The sequence below is a fragment of the Oculina patagonica genome, chromosome 4 (genome assembly GCF_052425735.1).
Source record: "Oculina patagonica isolate OP01 chromosome 4, crgOcupat, whole genome shotgun sequence".
NCBI lineage: Eukaryota > Metazoa > Cnidaria > Anthozoa > Scleractinia > Oculinidae > Oculina > Oculina patagonica.
Genome location: NC_135761.1, coordinates 5,908,650 through 5,936,043, shown reverse-complemented (window position 1 = coordinate 5,936,043; position 27,394 = coordinate 5,908,650). Strand labels below are relative to the sequence as shown.

Sequence of the window (27,394 nt, the reverse complement as noted above, 5' to 3'; positions counted from 1 at the left end):
CAACGTACAGATTCCTCGACTTGTGCGCATGTCTTTGCGCACGGGTTTCAGTTATTGTTCCAAATCATGGCTTTTCCCCGGGTTGTTAGTCAGTTTTGGTTGAAATCCACTCCTACTAAGGTCTGTCTTGCAACAGCATCAAGATCAAGGTTTGTATTATGTCCATCTTTTATTTTTTTTGGTGGCAGAGAGCTGAGCTACATAACAAATAGCGTTTTGTACATACAGTTTCTTGGCAAGGTACTCTACTGACATTTTTAGACCATGGCTACGCTGATGAATGCAAATAATGACAGTAAACTATAATGAAATAGTTAAATTGAAGAAGCAGTGTGATAAATTTTTTATTTGATGCAAGTATATTTTCTGTTCTGTCTGAGTCCTAAAATTATCACAAACAATTTTTACTGCTCATCATCCTGTTACCCCTTGCCCCATATCACATGTCAGAAGAATTAATACAATATGTCAAGCTAATTAATGATTAAAATGATTGCCCCCTAAAGGCTGGTTCTCATATGATCGCCCCGATCGTCTCTGTCACTTCTGTCGTTTGCAAAGTCTGAGGTGATTGGAGCAAGCAAACTTTTTAAAGCAACAGAAGCGACAGAGACGATCAGGACGATCATATAAGAACCAGGCTTAATGGCTGATCTGGCAATCAACCCATATGCCAAATTGCATCCTGCGTAGAGGAGGACATGGGGGCAGGAGCCTGGGAGAAAAGGGGCGAGAAGCGGTAGAAGTCCGGGAGGGGGGGGGGGGGTACTCCCATAAATTTCAGATAGGGGTGTGCTGCCAAGGTTCCTAAACCCTGACCCTATTTAAGGATAAAGAAAGTGGAATTGATACCCTTTTTAAGGCCCAAAACCGAAAAATGACACCCTGACGACGCAAATAACGGCTAACCAAGACACAAATCTTTATAAAATCGCTTCTCTAATACCTGAACAGTAAATTCAGTTTTAAGATTTTTTGTTTTTGTTTAGCTGGGCATTTATTTTAGCTAAAAGAATTTAGGTACCCTATCTAAGGATCACACCAGGAACACATTGCCAAAAGGAGCAAAAATGATACCCTATTTAAGGACAGAAAACCTCAAAAACCATACCCTATCGGGCGGCACATACAGGTAATATAGGCCACATATGGGAGTATCCCCCGGGGGGAGAAGGGAAGAGTCAGGGAGCAGGAGGGCAGGAGGCAGGAGTAAAAAATACGGGAAGTGGGAGTAAAAGGCACAGTCCTGAGGCAGGTGGTTTAGACCCCATGTCACCCTCCACTCCTTTACATGCCAAAATATGCCAAGTTTCTCAAAATTCTACGCCATAAATAAAAATTATGTCTTAAATTTTCAAGACAAAATTGGTTAGCTGATCACCTGCTAGCTAAGACTTGACAGTACATTTATATTCCAGACACCAGTAATAATTTTTTTTTATTCTTAGCTCATGGTGGTCACAGGTTGAACTTGGTCCCCCGGATGCCATTCTTGGAATTACTGAAGCTTACAAGAAAGATACAAACCCCAAGAAAATCAACCTTGGTGTTGGAGCTTACAGAGATGACGCTGGAAAACCTTATGTTCTGCCGTCAGTGAAAAAGGTAAAAAAAATCAAGTCACAACCCATAGAAATTCTTGGCATGCAACGCTGGCTGGAAATCTCCTCACGTAGTCGAAACATACACCACACTAACAACATGCTGTGCACGCCAGTGCCCATGCCCCTCCAAGCCAACCTCAGACCGCTAGCACTGTTGGTGCTCTTTTAACTCCTTTAAATTGCATGTAAATTTAAGCAATAGGTTTGTTTATGGGTGGAGAGGTTAAGGAAACTAACGAAAGGGGTAGCCCTGGATGTAAAATCACAGTCTGAGAAAACTGACAAAATTAAACCAAGTGTTATTTACTTTGCACAATTTTTAATCAGGCTGAAGAAAAACTACTGGCCAAGAATCAAGACAAAGAGTATGCCCCTATTCATGGTTTACCAGAATTCACTGTACCTGCTGCTAAACTGGCTTTTGGAGAAGACAGTGAAGTCATCAAGAATAGCCTTGTATGTGATTGTTTTGAAATGTGTTACACATTGCTGTTGTAAATTTTTCTTGTCAATTTCTGTTTGCTGTGACATTACAGTAGGTTTCAATTTTGATCAATGTTCGAGTGGTGTTTCTTCTTTTTTTTCCAGAATGCATCAGCTCAAGGTATCTCAGGCACTGGTGCTCTAAGGATTGGTACAGCATTCCTGGTCTGTTTTAACTGTACTTTGTGTTATTTTGAAGTCATACTGTATTTATTTGATTAAGCGCCCAACCTCAAATAAGTGCCCAACCCCGCCCCCTACCCTCCTCCAAAAAAACAAGCTAGAGTGCCCAAGAGGAGTATACCTTAGTGACAGTGGAATTGAAATTGAATAAAGAACAGAAACTTTCAATAACAAGGTTAAATTCTGCTTTAATTGGTACATCTTTACATTTTGCTATCATTTATTGATTTGTTGCAAAATAAACTTACTAATTATTGCTGACAATGGTAAAAATTTAATAAGCGCCCACTCCCAAGGTCCAAAAATTTAACAAGCGCCCAGGGCACTTTATCGTATAAATATGGTAGTCATGGCCATTCTGTCCAAGGGGGAAAGGTTGCAATGAGGTTAACCACCTGCGAAACCTGGTTAAGCACCAACCTGCGAAACAAGGCCAGACCATGACACCAGGAACTCTGTGCCCTACTCTTTGTGATAAGTGTGTGGGTTCTTTAATGACCCTGCTGACCATACAACACTGAAGATGCAGGAGACGGGACCAAGGGTTTATCGTCCTTATCCAAGAAGACTAGAACATCTAGAACCATTTGCAGATATCATATTGCAAAGGCAGCACGTTCTCCTCAGTTCTTTTAAGACCCTGAGTGTTTGGTCCGATCTGGGATTCAAACCCTGGGCCAGACCTCCAACATAACAGTCGGGCGCTCTACCAACTGAGCTAACCAGTTGGGGGTTGAAGCTAAATATGACATTTCTGTTTGCTAAGTACTCTCATCTGTATTTCAGGCAGGGGACAGGGGTGGGGAGTGGGGGTTGGGTGCTCCCTATAAAGGGCAATACAGGGACACATATTGGCTCCCCTCAAAAGGAAACCTTTTTCACGCTATCTTGTTTATATAAAAAGATAGGAATTTCACAGTATGGTTCCCAACTATCTTTTGGTGAATTTGAATTTTGATAATTATATTTAACTTTAAGTCATTAATAGATAGCTCATAGTATTGTTTATTTCTTTTCCAGAAAAGCTTCTTCCCTGGAAGCAAAGATGTTTGGCTACCCACACCATCCTGGGGAAATCACACGCCCATACTCAAGTACATGTATTATGATAAACTATTGATATTGTACAAAATAAATTAGGCAACCGCCAGGTTATTTTTTGTGAAGAAAGGGGTAAAACCCCACCCCGAAATCAAGATAATTTTTGAAATTTTCCAAGAAAAATGGTCAAATTTAAGTCATAGAAAACTTTGAAAAGACATGGAAAAGGTCATGGAAGGTGATGGAATTTCAAATGCTCAAAAGAGTAGGAACCCTGAGAGAGAAAAATAAAGATATGAAAACTGAAATTTATAAACAGTTGCTTGTGTTTCCACAGTGCCAAACAATCATCATCATCATCATCATCATCATCATCATCATCATCTTTTTTTATTAGCCACTTTAAGATTAAACTATTAGTAATAAATATGGTGTAAGGCGAGGAGACCTCCAAGAATCCACCAGACTTACAGTGGAAGCCACCTCGGTTATTCATTTGTTAGAAATTTAGTTGTGGATGTGTGGCTAGGAAAATTCAGACTAAATTCATTAACAATTCAATCATCTTTTTCTTAAAAGTATAAAAGCTAGTCGAGCCAATGATTGATACTGGAAGAGAATTCACTAGGCAATAAACCATAATGTCACTGACACAGGAAAAAATTGAAAATTTTTCTCACAAAAGTTCATGAGTCTTTTATTAACTCACTAGAATGGAACCTTTGCTAACTTATAATTTTATGGGAAGAAATAGTAAAAAAGAATGCTTTAATTTCTAAAATGATTTACAACCAATCAAAGCTATGTCAATGGTCTTTTATTGAAATTCAATATTAATTAATTTTCTGATGCTGCATATTAATTTTGACGTGCCATCAGATTCATTCAACAGCAGCCAATTATTTGAATTCACAAAGTTGCATGGCCATAAGATTCTTAAATTTAAATGTTTTTCCTCTCCACTCAACAGGCATTCAGGACTTGGAGTAAAACAATACAGATACTACGACCCACAGACATGCGGCTTTGACTTCAAAGGCTGTATTGAGGATATTGCAGTAAGCTGGTTATTTTAAGGCTGTACATGTTTTACGTGTATTTTCCAAAGCATTGCTTTAGAAAATTAATGAAAGCTGGTATCTTTTTGACAGAAAATTCCAGAGAATTCAGTTATTCTGTTGCACGCGTGTGCCCATAATCCAACTGGAGTAGATCCAAAGGTATGTGACATAATTGTAAGTTTTACATTATCAGGGCTGCAAATAATTTTTTCACTTGAAAGGACATGTATATGTCCTACTAAGACACCGTCTTAGTCGGACAAAACAAAATTGTGGTCGGACAGATTTTATTCATTGTTGCCGTAAAATGATTTAGATGAAAAAATTGTCCAGACATCATGTCCGAGCACACTTGGGATTTCGTCGGACATTAGCAAATTTTGGTCGTCCAATGACGGACTGCTATTTGTAGCTCTGCATTATTCAGTTGAACGTTCAACTACAACACTGTTCAGTGCAGTGTCATATTCTGAAAATAGGACTGTGAATTCATTTAACTGTCATGTTCACTGTGAATAATATGTTGTTTTGGAAAATATTGGTACCCCGTGAACTCCCCACCCCTCTGGGGAATTTCCAATGTGTATGGATATTTCCTGTCTGGGATTGAGCATTATTGCATTGCATTCTAAGGCTTGTAAGTGGCTGTGCTTATCTTGTCAATTTTCAGTAACATAAACCCTTGACAAGCAACTGAAGAAATCTAGCTGTTGTCTGTCAGTGATAATGAATGACTGGTACAACTAAATTAGTATTAGCTCAAGTCAACAGTTACCTTCTTTTGTATAAATTTTAGAAAGAAGAGTGGAAGGACCTATCACAGATTATAAAGGTGTGTGTAGTTAATGATGTCATTCTCAGTCTCCAGTATATAATGTTCTGTACTTCCTATTTGCACTTGCAGGGGTCGAAAAAGATTTAGAAAAACTGTCAAATTTGCTTACCTGGGACAGTTAAAAAATAATTTGCTTGTCGATCTAAGTTTACTCTTTTAGACTTAAAAATCAAATAGTAAGCAGATGGCTTGCCTTTGCACAAGTAAGAATAACAAGTTAGTTACCCAAAAGAAAAAACTTATTTCCCCAGAGACCTGGATGGACAGGCTTTTTTTCAAGCACTGTAAAGAGTAGTGATGGTGAAGGATAAAGGAAAGGAAAAGTTGTTTAAGAAAGAAAAAGGTTTCATTGAATTCACAGTTTATGTTGTATCACAGGTCTGCAATGTGTGCAAAAGACAAGAATTACATAGAAATTTACATGCATTACATTATTTGTACATGATTATTAATCTGACACATGTTTGTCATCTCATTTCCAGGATCGCAAGCTGTTTCCGTATTTTGACATGGCGTACCAAGGCTTTGCTAGTGGAGACACTGACAAGGATGCGTGGGCTCTTAGGCACTTTGTTCAGGATGGACATAAAGTTCTAGTGGCTCAGTCATTTGCCAAGAACATGGGCCTCTATGGTAATTCAGTGGTAGTTCATTGTTTGTTTTAACCGAAGAATTACATGTATGTTACCAGTGGCGAATCTAGGGGGAGGGGCCGGGAGCCCTGCCCCCCTTATTTTTAGAACAAATGGAGACCTGGAAGCCCGAGAAAATTTTTTTGAGCGCACCCCCCCCCCCCCCCCCCCTCTGGATGATACCCCTAAACTGAAGGCCGCTGGTTACTTCTTGATACCAGGGTACTTCTGCAAAGTTTGTGCACAGGACTTACATGTATTTGTTTGTTTGTTTTTTGCTGCTAAACATCTGAACAACACTCTTGTTTTTAAGGGGTTATCCCTTGGATCTGCATGTTTATTGCACAACCCTCCAAGTTGACTTTTTTTCTTAGTGGCCATTTGGTGACTTAATCTGTTTATCTGAAGTCGCCAATAAAAAAATTTAGTTGTCAAAATATTACCAACTGTAAATCTATGTGCCAAAAATCATGAATGAAAAAAAAAATTTTCCACAAATTTTATCTCTGGAAAAAGGCAATAAAAAGAAACAAAACTAAGAATAAATCAAAGGCTCTTCGAGCAACCTCATGGTAATTCGATGAAGTGCCGACCTTCGCATTTTTTCCAAAGAAATAAGCGTCCAATAATGTAACGCAATTTCACTTTATTACTAGCGTTCAATACTAACGTGACACGAGATGGCGTGACACGAAACAAAAACGTGCTGTGGATGTCGTGTTAACTAAAAGACGTCACACGGCAAGCGCAATAATACTTTTTATAATTTAAGCGTAACTGCATGTAGCTTATAGCTGCCATCAATAATGTCACAATCTCACTTAATTTGCCTTTGAATGTTTTCTTGCGTCAATGGGTCATTGATAGGTTTTTTTCAAATAAGCGTTCAAACATGTCACTTTGGTTGCCTTTGAATGTTTAATTTTTCCATGGAAGTTGCAGCATTGATGGTCCGTGCTCTCAGGTTTCGTAGCGCGATTTCTATTTTTTCACCACAAAATATTTTAGTGTAACCTTTGATCCTTAGGACTGATTAATCACATTGCGAAAAGGTAAGCAAAGACCGCTTGGACGTGTAAATATTTACGAATACTCTGTGGTCTGTATGTGTGAAGTATTTATTTTTGTCAGGTGTTTGGCTCGGAGCGAGTACAAGTTGTACAATTTACCCAGAACATGTTGATTTTTTTTTTTTTTGAGTTTATTTTGGGAATCAAAACGTAAATTGCAAGCACAGCAACAATGTGTCAAGGCACGGGATATATGTCAACGCGCCAGGGGAATAACATGTGCAGTTAGATTGCTCTATTTATATTTCGAAAAGCTCGTCGGTCGACGCTAAACGGAGAAATAGGGCCTTAGTCTACATTTTATTGGCGTGAAGTGGACCATATTTTATTGAACATTCGGAACAAAATAAATATTTAGATGCGTTAGCAGGCCTTTATCAGGGGCACCCATCGAGAATATAATTCAAAACCACTTAAAGATAGCACCGTTCAACGTATTTTAGTATTTAAACGGTAGATATAGGCATATTTTTATCCCCTAAATTTTTTTTATCTGTTCGGATTTCCTAGCTGAAAGTCTAGTGATCCGAAAGTTATAGGGATCAAAACTTACCTTTTCGAAAAAATTCCAGCCAGAGAAGGGCTCCCGAAAATTCTAGGTGACATTTTTAGAGTAAAAATCCGTTAAAAATGAACAATTATACCATTTTTTAGATATTCGAAAATCCTAGGAAAGGCAGGCAAGCAAAAAAATTTACAATGAATGTTCCGAAAATTCTAGATCTCAAATCGTCTTCCGAACAGATATTTTTAACGAAATATTCCGTTGGGTGCCCCTGCTTTATCCAGCCAGACATGTTGTTTAAAGCAAAAGATGACGTGGTGAAGGAAATTCATAGACCGAATGCATAAATGGCTGCCAATTTAAAATTCTTTTGTATGCAATTAAATTAGCCTGACTAACCTCGCTCTAGAGAAAAAATTCTTTCGAATTATCAACTCAAAAACGAGGTTAGTCAGGCTAATTTAAATGCATACAAAAGAATTTTAAATTGGCAGCTATCTATGCATTCGGTCTATGTCACGCACACTCCGTGACTGACACAAACATAACTTGTGTGTTTCTGAAGTGACTGCCTTTGTAAAGATTTTTTAGTGTTAGTTTGTTGGAAGGTGTTTTTAGCAGCATGAATAACAGCCAATCATACTTATTCTGTAAGATGTAAATCTGAGGTAGCGCTGTTGTCTCTAGTTGAGCCAAAACTTGATAGTTTTTTTTTTCCTTTTAAACTCCAAGTTCACTCCTTGACTGGTCCGTGATAGACACTACGGACATAGTGTAGTGTCAATTAATTCATATTTCATTCCATTGAAAATAAACATTTCTTCAAGTTTTGTGTGATTAAATTGTAATTTAATATTTTCTTATTAAATTAAAGGGCATTTTTACACCTTAATGACATCGCACCTGTCATTTTACTTTAATTTATTTTCTGTATCTACATCCATACTTGAATCAATAACAGACCAAAAATCTACTCCGCAAAGAGACGAACAGCAGCACGTCTTAGCACGAAAAAATATCCTTTGTCATTTGCGTGTATAACAGCACTTCTCAGCACTTCAATACGAAAAACATGTCCTTTGTCATGTGCGCGTGTATAACAGCACTTCTCGGCACTTCAATACGAAAAGCATGTGCTTTGTCGTGTCACATTTACCGAACAGCTTCCGAACGATTGGTGAAACCTCAAAGTGCATTTATATATCCTGCTTGTTTTGTACAAAAATACAACAGAGGAAGGAACGCTTAGTACCTTTTCTCCAGGATGGTAAAGTTGCATTCTTCCTGCGCCTGATCGATTCTCCGTTGTCCAACAGGTTCAACAACCTTTGCTTTGAAGCCCATTTCTTTCCACTTGAGTATTTTCCGGAACATTTCCTCTTCGTTTGTAAGGTCTACAAAGGTGTATTTAGATCGAGGATGAAGCGAAAGGGACGAAAAACCACCATTGAGAATTTCGGCCCGACATGCCATTTTGAATGTTCATCTCTGCACTCAAGCAAACATTTGGCCTCTATCCCACCCCCCAGATATATGAACAGAACACAAGGGCGGGGAGGCAGGGGAAAACCAGACCTTTCTGTCAGCACGTTTACCGTTTAATGCATGAATTAATTGTGGTTTTATATCGGAATGGAGTGAGTGAGTGAGTCCATGAGTGAAATAAATCGTCATTTTTAATACCTCATTACCATGAGGTAAAAAATCAACTAATTTTTCAAAGTGAATTCATAACATACAGAGCAGATTTTAGTTCAGATGATAGTTTGCTCCAGAGCAGTCCTTTTGTAGATGCCAGCTCCAAAATTCTAGTCGCCATGTTGGCTAAAATGGCTGCAACTTGGATGGTTGTATGCAGCAGTGGGGGATCTAGGGGAGGGGCCCCCACCTTATTTTTTGGCCAAATAGAGGCCCGAAGGGCTGAGAAAAATTTTGGAGAGTGGGCCCCCTCCTTATTTTAGGGCCTGGATGATGGGGCCCCCAGCTTAGCTGAAGGTCTGAATTCACTACTGTGCAGGATATTGCGCATCATGAAGGAGAGCTCATATAAAGATAAGTTATTGTGCTTGCAACTTTCCCTATCCCAGCATAGTCACAGAGTCCTTCTCATGTACATGTATTACCTCTATAGAGATCTCTTGAGAGATGTTTTCGATCTCCAGTCTACATGTACATGTATGCTGCCCCCTGGCATAAAAGTAAAATCAGACTGCAAATGTGCTTTTGTTATATTTTACCTTGTTGGTCAGGTGAGAGAGTAGGAATGATAACAGCTACCTGTGAATCAAAAGAGGAGGCAGAACGCGTCCTGTCGCAGATCAAGATATTGATCCGTCCACTTTACTCCAACCCTCCAATCCACGGTGCTCGTATAGCAGGGATGGTGTTGAGTGATCCTGAACTGAGACCCCAGTGGGAGGTGGAAGTCAAAGGAATGGCTGATAGAATTATCTCCATGAGACAACAACTTGTTGACAATTTAAAGAAGGAAGGTATGTTTATTTTATTACATTTACAAGGCTGTAATCTGACAGTTTACAGAATTTGGCACCCAAACAACAGGTTTCTTGGAAACTGAATCTTGTTCTTCCATCACAAACTTATTTTTTCAGGAGAAATGAATATTTTTAATTCCTATGAACACACAAGTGAAGACATTGAAATCATATTCAAAATGCTCACACAGACCATTTCTGTCACAGACTTGCTCATGACATCTTGTAATGTTACTTATTAGTTCATTGCTATATACAGTATACCACTATGGGAGGCGTGGTGGCCTAATAGTTAGTGCGCCAGACTCCGGATCGAGCGGTCAGAGTTCGAGCCCTGGCCGGAATCACTTGTGTTGTGTCCTTGGGCAAGACACTGCTCTCATAGTGCCTCTCTCCACCCAGGTGTATAAATGGGTACCTGCGAAATAATGCTGGGGGGAACCCTGCAATGGACTAGCATCCCATTCAGGGGGGAGTAGAAATATTCCTAGCCGCTTAATGCCAAGAAAACCGGGATAAGCTCCAGCAGTGTGGGCCGCTTGGCTCGCGGCTTCTCCTTTATATATTATACCACTCATAAGTCAAATAGTCTGACACTATGCTGTCGAGGGTCTATTATAATCTTGCAGTTTGGCAATTTAAGCCAATTTGGTGCAACCGTTTGCAGGTACATTCTATTTATCTGGCAGTTCAGGTTCAAAAAAATATGGTGGTTTAGTTTAGGAGAAAACGGAAGCTTTTTCCAGTCTAGGATGAACAAGTTATAGCAGTTTGCAGAATGTACAACCCCCTATAATAGATCCTCATCTGTTAGCATTAACTCTTCAATACATTTACTGCATACTATGTGAAATCAGTTGGAATCCAACTGATGGTTTAACCATGCTATAAAAATATTATTGTGCTATTATTTTTCTTCTCAGGTTCATCTCACAACTGGTCACACATCACAGAACAGATTGGAATGTTTTGTTTTACAGGACTTAAACCAGACCAGGTTAGTACATGTGTACTCATTGTTCTCAGCATGATCCAAAGTCTTTATTTTTTCAATCATCTCTGATTCATAGCTTTCACAAGTCTTGCCGGCGTGTGTTCGAAACTTTCTTGAAAAAAAATAAATGTTTACGGCGCATCATATGAACTTTTATAGAACATTGTTTCTACTTATAAAGATCATTCCACTGTTTAAATCACTGAAAAACAATGAACGTCGTTGTTGCGGATGATCGAAAGTGCTTTGAAGCTTTTTGAAGCGCCGTTCTTTAATTGTTTACGACACTCAGCTTGCAATGACGCCAAAAACGAGGTCATTTATTTAAAGGTCACATATTTAAAGCGAGTGTTTGCTTGTCTGAACTGAATTTATCAAAGTTTTCATGTTCAAAGCGTTTGCTCGCTAGTTTGTTTACTCGTTTGATCTACGCATAGTTACAAATTGGTTTTTCGTGATCGATAAAACTGCATTCGGTTGTTAAGTCCCGTCTGGGACATCTACCACTTCTTTGGGCATGCGTGAATTAATAACTGAATTTGTAATGACTTACACATTTTCATTGTCTTGATGTCCTGATGTTTAAAGATGCTTCTCCAGGGTGTGACACTTGTTTAATGCTCATTGTTAAAATTGATATTGCATCCATTCCTCAGGTTGATAGACTCACAAAGGAATTCTCGATCTATTTGACCAAGGATGGACGTATTTCTATTGCTGGTGTGACATCCGGGAATGTTGCCTACCTGGCTCATGCAATGCATGAAGTATCTAAGTAGTGGACTCGAGAAACTGTTCATCTGATAATGTAATGACTCCACAGGCAAACTTTCTGTTGTTTTGTATTCGTGAACTGATGAAGAGACACTATAGATAAATGCATCTGAATAGACCACACATTTCTATACAAGCATCCTGGGTGTGTCTGAACTGGTAAACCATAGAAATATGTAGACTATGAGATGAACTGTAAAAGTGTGGACTTTGGTAACAGCATGAAGACCTTGTTACAAAAGGGCTATAGGTTTCTTTTTAACTTGGAAGGTGGCAACCAGTTAACAAACATGTTGTTAACTGCCCTTCCACTGTCTATAAAGTGTGTGACCCATAATTTTGTGATCAGATATCTGCTAAAATTACTGGCTAAGAAATCAAGACTGAAGTTTAGGGCAATTGAAATAATGTGCAGAGTAGGAAAAACCATTTTTGGAGATTTTAGTAGTTTATAAAACAAACAAAAAACTAATTGCCTGAAGGTTTGATGTAATAAAACACCTTATCAGTAAACAACTAAAAGTTTTAAATAATTACTTTTTGAGAAAGAGGTACTGAAACAGTAAATATTCAGTTGTCTTGAGCATGGGACAGCCCTACCCCCTCCCCCCCAAAAAAAAAGTGAGTTGAAACCATGATGGTCTTCTGCTCACCATTCAGGTGCTTCTAAGCTACTGAGCGTGTTGGTTGATCACAAAGGAACAGATCTGCTTCTATGTTTGAAAGTTTCATTTCAGTCCACAAAGACCCCCCACGAGAGTTAACACTGTGATTAGGGAGTGCTTTAGTGGGATAGTACTCTGAAAGCTAGTACTCTGCATTACTTTTATATAGCGCATTTTCCATACGTTCAATTGCGCTTTTCACACCAGACCACAACACCGGGAGCTTCGTGCCCTACTCTTTGCGAATAGTGTGTGGGTTCTTTAACGTCCCTTGTTACAAGACTGAAGATACAGGAGACGGGATCTACGGTTTATCGTCCTTTTCCGAGAAGACTACAATGTCTAACCATTTGCAGATGTAATTACAAAGGCAGCACATTCTCCTCAGTTATTTTAAGACCCTGAGTGTTAGTCCGGTCTGGGGTTCGAACCCACGACCTCCCGCACAGCAGTCCGGCGCTCTACCAATTGAGCTAACCAGGCGGCGGTTAGCAAAAGTGTAGTTTAAATTGAAACACTAGTGACACAAGATTGAGACTCAGTATTCATAATAAGCACACACAAAAAGCTGTTTTATATTTTTTGTGTAAGTGTCAATTGACGTGCATTCCAGGCAACAGGAGGTAAAGCATTCCATAATAGCAATGAGGCGGCTACAGCAAAGGTGTGTCCTCCATAAGTTTTAAGATTACAGGTCAGATTCTAAAGCAGAGTTTTGAATGAACAAGTCTTGTTTTTTGATAGTGAGTAAGCAGGTCAGCTCTATGTTTACTTGATGTTTCCCATGAGAGTCATTTTGCATGGCAAAGTAATGATTGTGCATGCAATGTGAAAACTCCCACTCACATTAAAACTAGGTGAGGTGTGGGGTGCCACCCTGGTGGAGGGAGGGAGCTAAATAGAGCTGGTAATATGATGTGATTCAAAATCAAATTCTAATCCACTTCCTTTCAATTTTGCCAACACTTCCTTCTCAAATCTCTTGTTCAACTCTGGAGTGAAGTAATTCTTCCAGTCTCCAATCTCTCCCTTCCGAAGCAGTGAAGTCTCGCCATCTTTTATTGGTATTGAGAAACTGGAGGCATTTTTCTTCATTCCACTGAAAGTACACTGTTCGGCAATGCGACTGATGAGATCATCTGACAGCGGCTTGTTGAGAAATTTGGCGATCATTCGGACATGCGAAAGTAGATCCTAGGAGACACAGACAAAATAATTTAGGGCCAATTTTAGTGAAGCCTAAATTAGATCTGTTTTGTTTTGACACCATGCATGCGTGAGCTATTCTCAAAAAGACATGCATACATACAAGGCTCTGGGAACGAAATTGAACAAGAGCTCTTAGAGCTTACAACTGCGCTGGTCTCGTGAGCACTTTAGGGGAGCCATGTGGGGGGAACAAAAAATGCACCCCCTCCCGTTATCCCCTTTACCTGCGTCGAACATTGTTGCGACTGACAAACAAGATGGTAACAAAACACCTTGCGTGACATTTCATGGTTGACTAGTTCCATCCGAAATTAAACATTTTTCTTATATGCTAATGGTGGCCAAATTTAATTCCCACGATCCTGATCCGTGAAACAAAAAAATCTTTTAAATCAGCATCCAGTGTTGTAATTACCGTTTAAAGATTGAATAACCAGCTCCGAAAATGGACTATTGGAGCAAATAAGAACTGCACAGCGCAGTTAATTACAGCTTCCTCTTTGGACAAAAACTTTCAAATTTCGCTTCCCCAGGCAGTTTTGTAGTTAGGACTAAGTCAGGAGCAGGTCTCGCTTGACATTCTGAATCATTTAACAACAAAATAAATAATAAACAAAATAATGCATGATTAATATTAAAAATATTAAGAGAGCAAGCCACATCAGCTCTTTCTGGTTTCCATGTGGCTCCTCTATTCATGTCAAATTGGAATTTCACTTTAAATGTTGGTTTTTCAGGGGGGGGGGGAGAAAGCAGGTGTAACCAGTGAAAAAACCCTCGCCGCTAGACAAGAACCAACAACAAACTCAACCCACATAACTTGGCACCTGGCTGGAATCAAACGTGGGCAACATTGGTGGAAGGCAAGTACTCTCCTCAGTGCACCTTAACCCTCCCCCGCCCCCCTGTTATAAACATTTAGCGCTTTGCAATTGTAATGTTCAAACCTTCTGCAGTTCTTCATATTTAAGAAACAAGACATTGGGTTCATCTTTGTGCTTCCACCATCCCAGAACATGGTCACTCCACTTGCTCCAGCCAACTAAATGCGACAAATAAGATGTCTTTTTTAGCATAATTTGATTAAGCTTGTTCTTTTTTCAATTTTCATGGTTTTTGCAATCTTTTTTCCTATCTGGAAGATCTTCCCAATAAAAACAAAATTCAATTTAACATCAACAAAGTGCTCTCCAATGTGGGAAGGGAGCGCCAGGGTTAGAACAAAACTAGGGAATGCCTCATTCCAATAAATTGAAGGAAACCTCCACTCTTATAACAAGTTGATGCTGAATTGTTTGGAATAAAGTCATGGCTCTCATTACTGTCTTGGTGGTGTAATAAATCTTTGTGGAGCACTTTGTTTGGACATCAGATTATAAGAAAATGGCCAATGATGGTAGTGTGGCAAAATTATACTGAATTCTTATGCCTGTTTACGAAAAATTCACAACAACACTGGATAAAAGAGAGTGAGTCATATAAGAATTTGCAGTTCCAGAAAATATCCATACCCAAAGTTAAAATTTTTAAAGCAAAGTATAGGCTTAACTGATTAACTGGAATTTCCAGAGGGGTGGCCGGGGGATTCAAACCAAAAAATCTTCCCTGGGAGGGGTTATTTTCTACACATGAATGAGTCACTGATGTGATACTCAATTCTCTTACCAATGCTACTAGAAATAAGTGAAGATAAGAAAAGGAGAATTCAAATGGCAACAAATTTTAACTTACCGTTTCCTTCTAAAAATAACTTGACAAAAAATTCCCATGGCCCATTATATCCATTGTATGATGTCAGAGATGCCACAAATTTAAAATATGATACTGCAGAATCCTTTGGATTGCGAGCCATATAGATATATTTACACTTAGTGTCCTCAGTTGCACCTTTAGGAATAGCATCATAAAGGAAGTGTGTCTTCAAAATACGAGGACTTGACATAGTTTTGATGTCGCCTTGCATAGAATGTGGGTTGGTGGCCACTTCTAGGAATGGAACTCGAGCAAAAGTTGTTTTACTGCTGACCTCTCCTTCGTTGAAGATCTGCCAGACAATTTCTTGCATCCAAGTTGTCCCTGAATGAAATGTTTACATACCGGTATTGTTAAACATGAAAAGTTGTTGCTCTGTTTTGTTACCCCGTATGTTTTCTCTGTTTCCCCGAAAATTATTTAACAAGGCAAGCCGCAGATATACCTCCTGCCTGAAAAAGTAGTCCTTTGGGCGTTGCCTCCCCATATGGTCAACTGTAAGCCGTACCCCCCACCCTGCCCCTACCTGACCTGGGCATGCCAGCTGTCAGCTGTGACATGGGGCAGTGCGAAAAAAGAAATCCGCGAGCGAAGTGAGCCGAGCGGGCAAGCAAACGAGCACTCGTATCGAATAACGAATTAGCTCCCGATGCTCGCGGGGGTATCCGGTCACCTCGCCACCAAGCAATCTCGCCACCAACCAACTCGCCACTCGCCAACCAACTCGTCGTTCTTTAAACCGGCATTCCTCGCGGGAGGTCACTTCCAATATGGTTCACATTATTTTGGAGATTTCAAAGGATCGAAAATGAAACTCGAAGATTTCTCAGGAGTTTTCGACAACCGTTATTGCACTTAGTACGTAGGACTACAAGGCAGAAATGATGACAAGATTACGCTTACAAAATTGCTTTGTTTGATTTGTTTGCTTTAGAGCGCTGTTTACGGTCCGGTTGTTTTGAGTGTGAAATGCGCCTTTTCCACGAGATTTTCCCACAAATCCAGCATAACAAAGTATAAAATATATGTATTGACTGATTTGACAAAACAAAATCTGACTAAAAGCGGAATTCTGTTCTCGAATACTGGCCTGCCAGTTCTGACAAGTGGAAAGCGCAAGCCTTTAGTCAAGTGAGTCCTGGCCGGCTGCAAATTTTATAGCAAATTAAAAAGTGGGAGTAAGCTTAATAGTACACGTAGCTTGCCGTGTCAAAATGAAATGATACCTGCGATCTTCTTGTCACTGACTAGTTTAACGCCAGTTTCTTCACTTGTGATCTTTTGTACGAGACATGATCGTCAGTGTTTACATGAGAAGGTTTCTATCCGTCACTTACCTGATTTGGGGAAACCGACCACGAAAACGTCATCCGGCCTCGTCTGAAAATTCGAGATAAAGTCGCAAAGCAACTGAGGATCGGACGTGAAATGTGCAGGAATTCTGAAGCCCAAAACGTTAACGTATGGACCTGATGTCCACTCTCCTTCTGTTACTTCGAACACAGGAAAACTCGCCATAATAACCTATTCCCATGCAAGCGCTCTCGTGGGATCGCGTGACTGAATGGCCGCAGGTATAATTATATTAAAATATATATGTTCGCGTGATATTAAAACATCACGCGAACTAGATTACGCGACCCTCATGAAGTCACGATACAGCGACGAAAGCTCGCGACCCATTTCAAAAGTACCTAGCTGGGGGCTTTTCACAAGTTTAATTTAATGTTCGTCTAAAAGAAAATCGGGAATTCAATTTTTGAAAAAAGTGAAAAAAGTTTGTGAGGGGGGGAAAAGTACCTCCCTACGTGGGCCAGTTGTACGGTCAAATGCACCACCGGTCGAGGTTGAAATGTCATTGTGAGTTGGGTTGTCTCGTTGACACTAGGTCTAAACGGACACTCGATCTCGTGCCGTATTAATCAAAAAATTTTAATAGGAAAGGTTCGTTGAAACTACTTTACATTAACGTAACAAAATACTACCTTATTATAGGAAATTAACGCTTGTGTTAATTAAGGTATTTGAAATTAACGCGACTTAAATTAACGCGAATTGAAGGAAAAATTGCTTCCCAATAAAGGAAATTAACGCGAAAGAAGGGGTAACATTTCAAAATGAAGGAAATTAACGCGACAACACAAAGGAGAAAAGAACTTGTTGGATCAAAATTACTTCAACACAAAGGAATCTGACCGCCTCAAGCATTCTTTACAGTTTTAGTGATCCGGCAGATTTCCACCCTGATGAAATTATGCCTTTTCCTAAGAGTCAAGACGTGTGGACTGTATTGAAAAAATTGGGGCCAAAATAATGGAAATTAAGGTCATGGAAATTAACGCTCCACTTTATTAACGGCGCGGAAATTAACGTTAACAAAAATTAACGCGACTTAAATTAACGCGAATTTTTGAAATTCGCGTTAATTTCATGAAGCGTTAATTTCCTATAATAAGGTAACTTCACGCGCTTAAGCTCGCTAGCGAGTTTATGACACATTTTGTCGACGGTCGAATGCCGACCATCCGGGCTTCTGGTCGATCCAATTCCCCGCTGGGCCTCAGTAGCGATCAAATGCCCGGGGGTTGCCCGGAGGGGATGATCTCGATTGGAATTGACTGATCCATTACGTATAAGCACGATGACTTATGCACCTAGGTGGCTTTGCACCCGCACTGGAAACACCCCAGCTACCAGTTACACTTCTAGGTATCTTCCAATATGCATGGGGGAGATTTTATACCCAGGCTCTCATTCAGGCGGACAGAAAGTTACTAACCCGTTCACTTTATAAGGCAATGGACTAAAAGGTGCTGATGCAGCGCCACCCTGCCCCATACCCGCTCGCGCAAGGCAATAAACGAAACTTGTCTAATATATTTTTATATTTTTTATTTTAAACAGATACGTTGTGGCTACATTGAGGGATTTCCTCTTTTATTCTCATTGCCTCGTGTCTTTCGTTGGTTGATATAGAAATATTGTTTCATCAAGTGAACCCTGCGGTATATATGTAACTATCTTTAACATTCTGATCATTTTCTTACAATAATCAAAATAGTTCTTCTTTGGGAAATCACAGGAACTTAAGTACGAGTGATGCTTTGAAAGTTCTCATAATTGCACATCCCCTGAGGTGGCCTTCCTTTATCGTTTTTTTCTGTTCGTATTGGTGAATGTGTTCTATATCTCAAAATCAAATTCTAATCCACTTCCTTCCAATTTTGCCAACACTTCCTTCTCAAATCTCTCATTCAACTCTGGAGTGAAGTAATTCTTCCAGTCTCCGACCACGCCCTTACGAAGTAAAGAAGAGTCGACATCTTTAACTGTCTTTAACTTTAACTCGTAACTTGCAGCATTTTTCTTCATTCCACTGAAAGTGCACTGTTCAGCAATGCGACTGATGAGCTCATCTGACAGCGGCTTGTTGAGGAAGTTGGCGATCATTCTAACATGGGAAGGCAGATCCTAAGAGAGAGACAGTCAAATTAGATGCATTTTTTTCTTAGATTTATTTAAATTTTTATTAAGCCATTGTTCATTTTTGTTTGTCAACAATAAATTAACTTCGGAAACTTCGGATCGCGACACGTTTTTCACAGAATTCAATGCAGGTTAAACCTCTGAACATTTATGAGGCAGCGTCAAAGATTCCATGTTGTTTTCAAAAATCAGCAGAAGAATCAGTCTGGGCCACCGTCCTTATTTAATATATTAAGGGATCACTAGATCGAACGCTGATCTAAGATTGTCTTCGGATGTCTCAGTGTTTTTAAAATGTGCCGTAATCATTCGACATGAAGCTGTGATCCGATTTTTTTTACAACATTGTGGTCAAACGACCGAAAGGATCAGTTACCTCATTCAACCATTCAAACAAAAGATCACGAGAAGTCCTTCATGAAGAGCTAGCATGCAGACGTGCTAGAAAATGACGTCTCAAAAATGTTGGACTGTAATGTAAAAACTCTTTATACAATCGTCTACAATCATACACTGATCATACAACTGCAACAAACCTTTTGTAAATCTTCATATTTAAGAAACAGGACATTGGGGTCATCTTTGTGCTTCCACCATCCCTAGAACATGGTCATTCCACTTGCTCCAGCCAACTATAAAACAAATGTCATTACACATACAGATTTTTAATTTTAAAAAGCAAAATAAACTTGTTAAATGTATTCTGGAAGATTCTCCCTGGAGGTCCAAACCCTTTCCCTTACCCTTTTTGACAGAAAAGGTAACCATTTCATATATCTTCAAAGAAAAAGGAAAATGCATCTGTTTTTAAAAAGTTGCACTTGATTAACCTTTTTAAATACTCGATCAGATGAGTCAACTGTTCAGTTGGTCTTTTAAAGATCAATATACACTGCTAAGGACAGCTTAGGGGACAGCTTAGGTCCATCATTATGAATTTATTTAAAGCGTATGCACGAAGTGCAACGACTGACATCGACAACTTTACGACGAGATATTTGCATAAAAATATGAGCACGCGCGCGTGATTTGATGTGTTTGCGTGTGGAATTGTTTATGTCTTTTTGAAAAGGCATTGTTCTCACCATAAAAGCGTGTAATATAATTACCATAATTACCATTTGGAAACCGTGTTTTGATCGGGACACCTTCGGAAATCTCAAAGTTTGGACTTTTCCGACAATTTTGTGGCAGAGAATTCATCGCGGATATAGAACTTCATGAGCTGCCACTGCAGAGAGGCAAACTAGGAATACTGTAGTGTGTCATAACAGAAGCGGAATTTTAAAAGAGCGCTCTTAGAAAGAGATAGACAGCATTAAATGCAAATTTGCGCATTTAAAACATCATAACTTCCTGGCAAACTTTAAATTAAAAAATCCGCTTCTGTTATGACACACTTGAGGTATTGACTGACCAGTTATTGACAAGATCACAGAGTGTTGTCTCCTAATCGATCCGCAAACTCTGCCACAAAATCATGTTTCTCCCAATTTGTCACTTCTGAGGCTATATCACCGCCGTCAAGTGAAATCTTCCAAGCAAAAGCTGACATTCATAATATTCCATCATTTATTTACGTCTCTGTACAATTTGAGCTCAATCGCACCCATAACGGCCGAGAAATAAGCGTTTTAAAAGATGCAGGTCAAGCAAAATTTCGCTTAATGAATTTATTCATGCTGTAAGTATCCCCCGCGACCTTAATACATTTTTTGGACAGGGCTTCCCCATATAGTTCACTATGGGGACTGCCCCCTCCCCACCTCCACCCCCTGGGAAGTGAATCATAGTGAACAATTCTCTTGGGGGAGGGCACTCGGAATTTTTTTTAGGTAGTGGTGTGCTGCTGGGGTTTGAAACCCTTACCTTATACCAGACCACGTTCAGCAGATTTTGCGACCCTATTAAATACCAGGCTAGACACCAAAAATCCCTACCCATCCCAGACTTACATTTTTTAGAACTGTATTATTCACTATCTGAGTGTTTTAATGGAAAACCAGTAGTCAACAAAGATTCCGCAATGAATTTAATTACATTTAGGAAAGCCTTTTTCTCTTCCAAGTTTCTATTCCTAGTCTGGACTTAATTCCTCATACCATCGATCAGTTTCCCAGCAAATGAAACCCTTTTTTGACCAAAACTCTCTGATTTCTATAAACCCTATCCCAGACTAAACTGCTTGAAAACAACCCTTCAAAGTGACACATACCTATTATTATAGCTCATAATTGAAGTGAACCCCCCCCCCCCAAGGGTAGCCCCTCCTAGGGAGGTAAGCTGTAACAAACCTACCTACCATCTCCTTCTACAAATAACTTGGCAAAAAATTCCCATGGCCCATTATATCCGTTAAATGATGCCCTGCTGGCTGTGTAAAATTTAAAATATGATACTGCAACATCCTTTGGATTGCGAGCAATGTAAATGTATTTACACTTGGTGTCTTCAGTTGCACCTTTAGGGATAGCATCATAAATTAAGTGTGTTTTCAGAAGATGAGGACTTCTTCTACTTCTCCTTCTACAAATAACTTGGCAAAAAATTCCCATGGCCCATTATATCCGTTAAATGATGCCCTGCTGGCTGTGTAAAATTTAAAATATGATACTGCAACATCCTTTGGATTGCGAGCAATGTAAATGTATTTACACTTGGTGTCTTCAGTTGCACCTTTAGGGATAGCATCATAAATTAAGTGTGTTTTCAGAAGACGAGGACTTGACATAGTTTTGATGTCAGGCTGCAAATGTTCAGCATGTGGGTTGGTGGCCAGATCCAGGTATGGACTTTTTGCGAAAAAGAATTTACTGTTGACCTCTCCTTCGTTAAAGATCTGCCAGACAATTTCCTGCATCCAAGTTGTTCCTGAATGGAATGTTTAGAAATTCTAATAATTATTATATTAGTTGCTTTTCTGTTTTCTATCCTGCCGTTGCCAAAAATAACCTTTCCAAATGAGAGCCAATTTTTACAGTAATGATTTTATAAGAGGATCATTAGTCAGGGGTCTCGTCTTTGATGCCTTCTCGGAGTCTTGATTTCTTTTGCAAGGCTTAACAGGTCAGTTGGGCTAGCAGAAAAGATATCAGTCTCGCCGTCTCGCAAAGTCTTGCATTTTACCATTCAACATCCCTCTAATTGAAGAAAGGTTGACCCTGTGAAAAGTATGAACCATGAACGATATGAACCAATGGTCTTCTGGGTAGACAGCCTTGCGGTAAGCTTATTAGTATTACTTAATTTATTGTTTAATCAAGATATTTTCCTTATTTATTAATTTTTTATTTATGATTTATGCAACCTGTCTTATTATGGTGTTTATTCTGTCACAGAGGACGATTATTTTTCCCCGATTTCCCATTAATCATTTGGGTTGCATCGTTCATGGTTCGCGCTTTTCATGGATCAACGATCCTTCAATCAGGTATATAAAATCTGCAAAAATGTAACATGGTAATGACAGGCATATTTGGAGATTTCAAAGGAAACTTGAAGATTTCTATGAGTAGCACTGAGGGGGCTCCCCCAGGGGTTTCAAGGAACAAGCTAGGGAAAATGGCCATTCACTGAACAAAAAGAAAATATAACTGGGAACACACAACAAAATCATATTTTAGGGGGCAGGGAACACCAAAATCAAAGAAATAGTGTTAGCTAACAGGGGAACGCAAGGGAAATTTTGTTGAGAACAAGGGAACATGGACATGAGGGGTTGTCCTAAAACCAGGAATGCCGGTAATCCGGACAAGAAAGCCCGGAATCCTAAAACCTGGAATGACCTTTTTTGTGTACACCTTTTTCAAGATAAATACGTGGAAATATGTTATATTTTTGGGAAATTGGAAGTTTGTTACAAGTTGCCAATAACGCCTCGAGTTAGCGAATTAAATTGTCAATTTCGATACAAAGTAACCAACTTCGGCCTGACTGAACTTCGCAATTTAGGAAGTTGAGGAGAAATGAAATATGTTGTTTCAAAGTCATGGCGATATCTGAACTCGATAATTTTTAATTAAAGGAAACAAGTTGCGGCGGGAATACGTACTCCAGCGATTGTTGCGGCTCAATTAGTTGCACAATATTTGTTTGAACAAAATTAATAGTCGACGTCAATATAAACCTTACATTGTTTTTAACTTGTGCATATTAAAACCTTCTGTAGTTATGTTAAAAGAGCTTTGCCATAGGCGTACGGGCACCTTCGGACCTGGGGGGGCGGAGACCTAATTGCCCGAAAAAAAATTAACATGAATTAAAAGCCGAATAAAAGACATTTAAAATGGACAACGAAATGGCATTGAAATAGTTGTGTACAAACCTCAACTTGCCGGCTTACTCGTGGTGATGCCCGAAAATGTCAATGCACTGTATCTTTTTTCTTCGGTAATATATTATTTATCAACTCCTGAGTTCAGCAAAATTTAACGTATTTTCAGGCAGCCAATTTACATTCCCTCACTTGAAAGATATGTAAAAGCGTGTCAGGTAAATGGGTTAAAACATTCCGTTGAAAGTTTTTGAGCTAGCCCTAACGATTTAACATTTGAGTCAAAGCACTAGCTCCATCACATCTGTAACAGCTATGCTTCATAGTCTTAGCCTGGATTCACCGCGCGCACAAGGTCGAGCTATGGAGAATCCTAACTTCTGGTCACCCTTGCCAATTTCCTTCTTACTTCTTACTTCAAAATGATTGTAACTGAATCAAACGGGATTATAGCAATTTGCAAGAGGAAACGAAAAACATACATGAGAATTTAGTTAGACTTTTGAACCACAAAGTTATATTTTCCAATACTTTTTTCTGTTGATGTAATTCGTTTTGAACGTCATGTTGAGATTTGTCAGCTTATTTTTTATTTTTTCTCCAAGCTTGTTGCCCGAATTCCAAGCATTTTGCCCGAAAAATTTCGGCGCTGGGGGGGCTGCAGCCCCCCTCGCCCCCCCCCCCCTTGTACGCCTATGAGCTTTGCTACGCTTAACCGTTGGGAAAAAGCCATTAAAAAATAAAAATATAAAAGGTTCAAAAACTTTAAATTAATGTTCAGCTGTGTTCAGCTGAACATTAGTGACAAATTAGTCTTCCCTTTCGCCTTGCTTAGGCTTCGATTAAAATCAACTTTCCGTAAAGATGGGTAAACCATGCATCCATGCAGTTTCATCCGGCTTAAAAACGCAAAAGACTCGAAAATTAAGATTATACCTCGCACAAAGCGTAAAAAATATATTTTTGTACAAAAAAGGAAAATTTGACCAAATTTATGCCTGCATAAAATTTATTTATCGGCAAATTACTTGCGTGATCGCTGGTGCGAAATGTTGTCTGACACTTCAACTTAATTATTGCTTCCATCATCAAGCGACGAACATCGACAGCGTTTGATACCCATTTTCGAAAGGTTGTGTTCATACTTAGATGCAATAGACGGTATATGAATATAATGCTTCTACTCATTATCAGTCAGAACATTGATCAGAAGGTTGTTATTGCCATTGTGCGTTTTCGTCAAACAAATATTGTGCAACTTGAGCCCAAGAATCGCTGGAATATTCCCGCCGCAACTTGTTTCCTTTAAAATTATAGAGTTCAGATATCGCCATGACTTTGAAACAACATATTTCATTTCTCCTCAACTTGCTAAATTGCGAAGTTCAGTCAGGCCGAAGTTGGTAACTTTGTATCGAAATTGACAACTTAATTCGCTAACTCGAGGCGTTATTGGCAACTTGTAACAAACTTCCAATTTCCCAAAAATATAACATATTTCCATGTATTTATCTTGAAAAAGGTGTACACAAAAAAGGTCATTCCGGGTTTTAAGATTCCCGGCTTTCTTATCCGGATTTCCGGCATTTCGGTTTACCGGCATTCCTGGTTTTAGGACAACCCGACATGAGTCTACGAGTCATGAGTGCATGGTCATTAGTCAAGGTGATTTTTACGCAGAGTAGGTTATTATCTATTGAACCACGGTTTCCCTTTATACAAGTAAGCTTAGAAGCACGTCCACTTTGCTTACGATTACATGTACGGTAGTTCAGTCTACTCTGGCTTGCTTGCGGTTTATAGTTCCACTGATCTGCCCGACTCTGGTTTGCTTGAGGAGTAATACTAGTATAAAGAGCTGCACTATTTTCAAATTAAGCACTCTAATTTAAGATTTGACTCATGACTCATTGACCAATGTCAGCAATGTGGCCTAACGATGATAAGAGTTCAGGAGAGTTGAATTTCATTAGAGTTTTCGTCAACTCTTCGAAACTCTCTCGGACCAAACGAGAGAAAACTCTCATCGACTCTATATCTCAAGGAAAATTTGTACACGTTAAAAGTCGACGAGAGCGCATGAGAGCGCAAATAAGAGTTTCAGGCCAAACGAGAGTGAGAGATTGAACTCTCTTCAACTCTCGTACTTTCCTTGTTTGGCCTGGGCACTCGACACTGACCTGACTTGGGGAAACCGACCACGAAAACGTCATCTGATCTCGTCTGAAATTTCGAGATAAACTCGCAAAACAACTGAGGATTGGAAATGACATGAATAGGAATTCTGAAGCCCAAAGCTTCGACGTATTTAGGTGAATACCACTCGCCTTCTGTCACTTGTAAGACAGGAAAACTCGCCATGATGATGATTATTGAAGTTTCGGTGAAGATGCCAGCTCTCCATGGCCAGTAGAATTGCGTGACAGAATAGCATCACGCGACCCCACTGTCGACCCCACTTTGCTGCGAGGAGATCACGTGACCCTAATGGTTCTCTTCACTACGTGAGAAACTAATGGTTCGTGTCGATACGTGAAGAAGAACACGTACAAATGTAGAAGCCGTTTATCTGTCAGCCGGTTGATGCATGTTATCGCTCGAGTTTCGCTTTTTTTTACTGTCACTTAGTTTCATCCTGTCAATACTATTGGTTTATAGTCACGAATGTTGTTGTTATTCCCTTCCCGCTCAGGTGAGGCAACGGACAAAAAGGTGCGCACTAATGCAGCTCCACCCCCGATTCTCCGAACCCCTCCCCGCTCACGCAAGGCAATGGACTAAAAGGTACCAGTGCCGCAATCCCTGGGGCAAGGCAAAGAGTCAAAGTCCTCATGAAACCTCACCCATTGCCCAATGTCTCACCAGGGGCGGAAAGAGGGTGGGGATTTTAAGTGACAAGTATACAGCTATTTCGAGAAAGGTTGTCGAAAAAAAAAACATCAAAGTGCACGCGACAAGACCGAAAGGTGGTCTGGGTATTCACTGGAATTTTGCATATTGGCCTAGAGGAAATTTACAAGTTTGTATTTTTGCACGTGGAGAATTTGTTTTTCTTCTCAGGAGGCCTATATCTGTAGCTTTACTTTTACTGTCGCATGTCTTTGAGTGAGGAAAAATTCTTCTGAACTTCAGAGGGTCTAAACGTACCTTGTTTCTACATGTCTGAAAAGAAAGAAAACCTGAAAATTGCGCTTATTTTGTTGTTATATCTCATAAGTATTCAACACGTGCAGTAGCTCAATACGTCTACCCATACTACCTTTACGGATTGGCTTGCGCAGTTTTGTGCTTTTTTCCAACAACGTTTCTCGAAATAGCTGTATAACATGCTATGCAAAATTCCAATCCGGGAAACCAAATTTATAAATACAACACTAAATACCGGTGCATGATATTTGACATTCAACTTTATTTCTAACACAGTCAAACCTGTATTAAGCGGAAACTCCCTTATTAAACGGACAGAAGCCAAGGCCCCAAAAATTATTCCCCAGTGTTTGATGTAAGTTGTACCTCTACTAAGCGGACGCGGACACAGTGGCTAATAACTAAATATTACATAGTCTTTGGTGTTCCTTACAACCTCTATTAAACAGGTTAGACACTGCCAGAAAAATGTGACGAGGAGAAGCGTTCCGTGACGACCAAAATAGCGGCTAACCGTGCACGGGCAAACACAAATCTATATAAAATCGCTTTACAAATACTTGTACGGATAGTTCAGATTTAAGATACTTTTTTTTCGTTTAGCTCGGCGTTTATTAAAGCTGATAGAATTTAGGAACAAAATGGGAACAAAATGCCAAAAGGAACAAAAATGATACTCTATTTAAGGACCGAGAATTCGAATCTTTACAACGTTATACTGACACACCTGACTTGGGGTATGTTACCACGAAAACATCATCCGGCCTCGTCTGAAAATTCGAGATATAGTCGCAAAGCAACTAAGGATCGGGAGTGAAATGTGCGGGTATTTTCAATCCGAAAACATCAATGAATTTTTCGGATAACCATTCACCTTCTGGCACTTGAAAGATATGAGAAGACGCCATGATTATTGCAAGCTCTACAATTTGACCCGACTGGATAAGTCACGCAACCACACGGCAGGTTAACATCCATATCCGCGTGATCTCTGATTGTGTAAATCACGCAACCGTGTTCAGATTGTGACGTCAGACGCGTTTATATATTTCGGAAGAAAAATTTTGGTAAATTTTAGGACTATAAATTTCTTATGATTTCGGAAAGGACGAATAAACGAGTAAAATTCTTTACCAGATTTTTGATAGAAGAAGAAGGATGAGCCAATGTTCGCGTGACTACGGT

The 27,394-nt window shown here is 39.5% G+C and overlaps 2 protein-coding genes and 1 pseudogene across 3 annotated transcripts; 1 reads left to right on the top strand and 2 right to left on the bottom strand.

The window, feature by feature from the left end:
* The first annotated feature begins 30 nt into the window (after positions 1 to 30).
* Positions 31 to 12,199, top strand: LOC144651309 (aspartate aminotransferase, mitochondrial-like). Its single transcript, XM_078511254.1, has 12 exons — positions 31 to 149; positions 1,449 to 1,605; positions 1,932 to 2,060; positions 2,193 to 2,252; positions 3,291 to 3,364; positions 4,282 to 4,369; positions 4,463 to 4,531; positions 5,169 to 5,204; positions 5,690 to 5,840; positions 9,664 to 9,906; positions 10,833 to 10,906; positions 11,560 to 12,199. The coding sequence occupies exons 1-12, from the start codon at positions 67 to 69 to the stop codon at positions 11,680 to 11,682; spliced, it is 1,287 nt and encodes a 428-aa protein (XP_078367380.1). The 5' UTR covers positions 31 to 66; the 3' UTR covers positions 11,683 to 12,199.
* Positions 12,200 to 12,886: 687 nt separating this feature from the next.
* LOC144651337 (sulfotransferase 1E1-like) lies at positions 12,887 to 16,839 on the bottom strand. The gene is made up of 4 exons (XM_078511290.1): positions 16,641 to 16,839; positions 15,283 to 15,627; positions 14,499 to 14,593; positions 12,887 to 13,536 (listed from the first exon to the last, which is right to left on the bottom strand). The coding sequence occupies exons 1-4, from the start codon at positions 16,819 to 16,821 to the stop codon at positions 13,237 to 13,239; spliced, it is 921 nt and encodes a 306-aa protein (XP_078367416.1). The 5' UTR covers positions 16,822 to 16,839; the 3' UTR covers positions 12,887 to 13,236.
* A 1,385-nt stretch (positions 16,840 to 18,224) lies between these two features.
* LOC144651352 (sulfotransferase 1B1-like) lies at positions 18,225 to 25,423 on the bottom strand (annotated as a pseudogene). The gene is made up of 5 exons (XR_013570300.1): positions 25,243 to 25,423; positions 21,466 to 21,660; positions 21,092 to 21,250; positions 19,326 to 19,421; positions 18,225 to 18,774 (listed from the first exon to the last, which is right to left on the bottom strand). The product of XR_013570300.1 is annotated as a sulfotransferase 1B1-like (transcript).
* Positions 25,424 to 27,394: the final 1,971 nt, after the last annotated feature.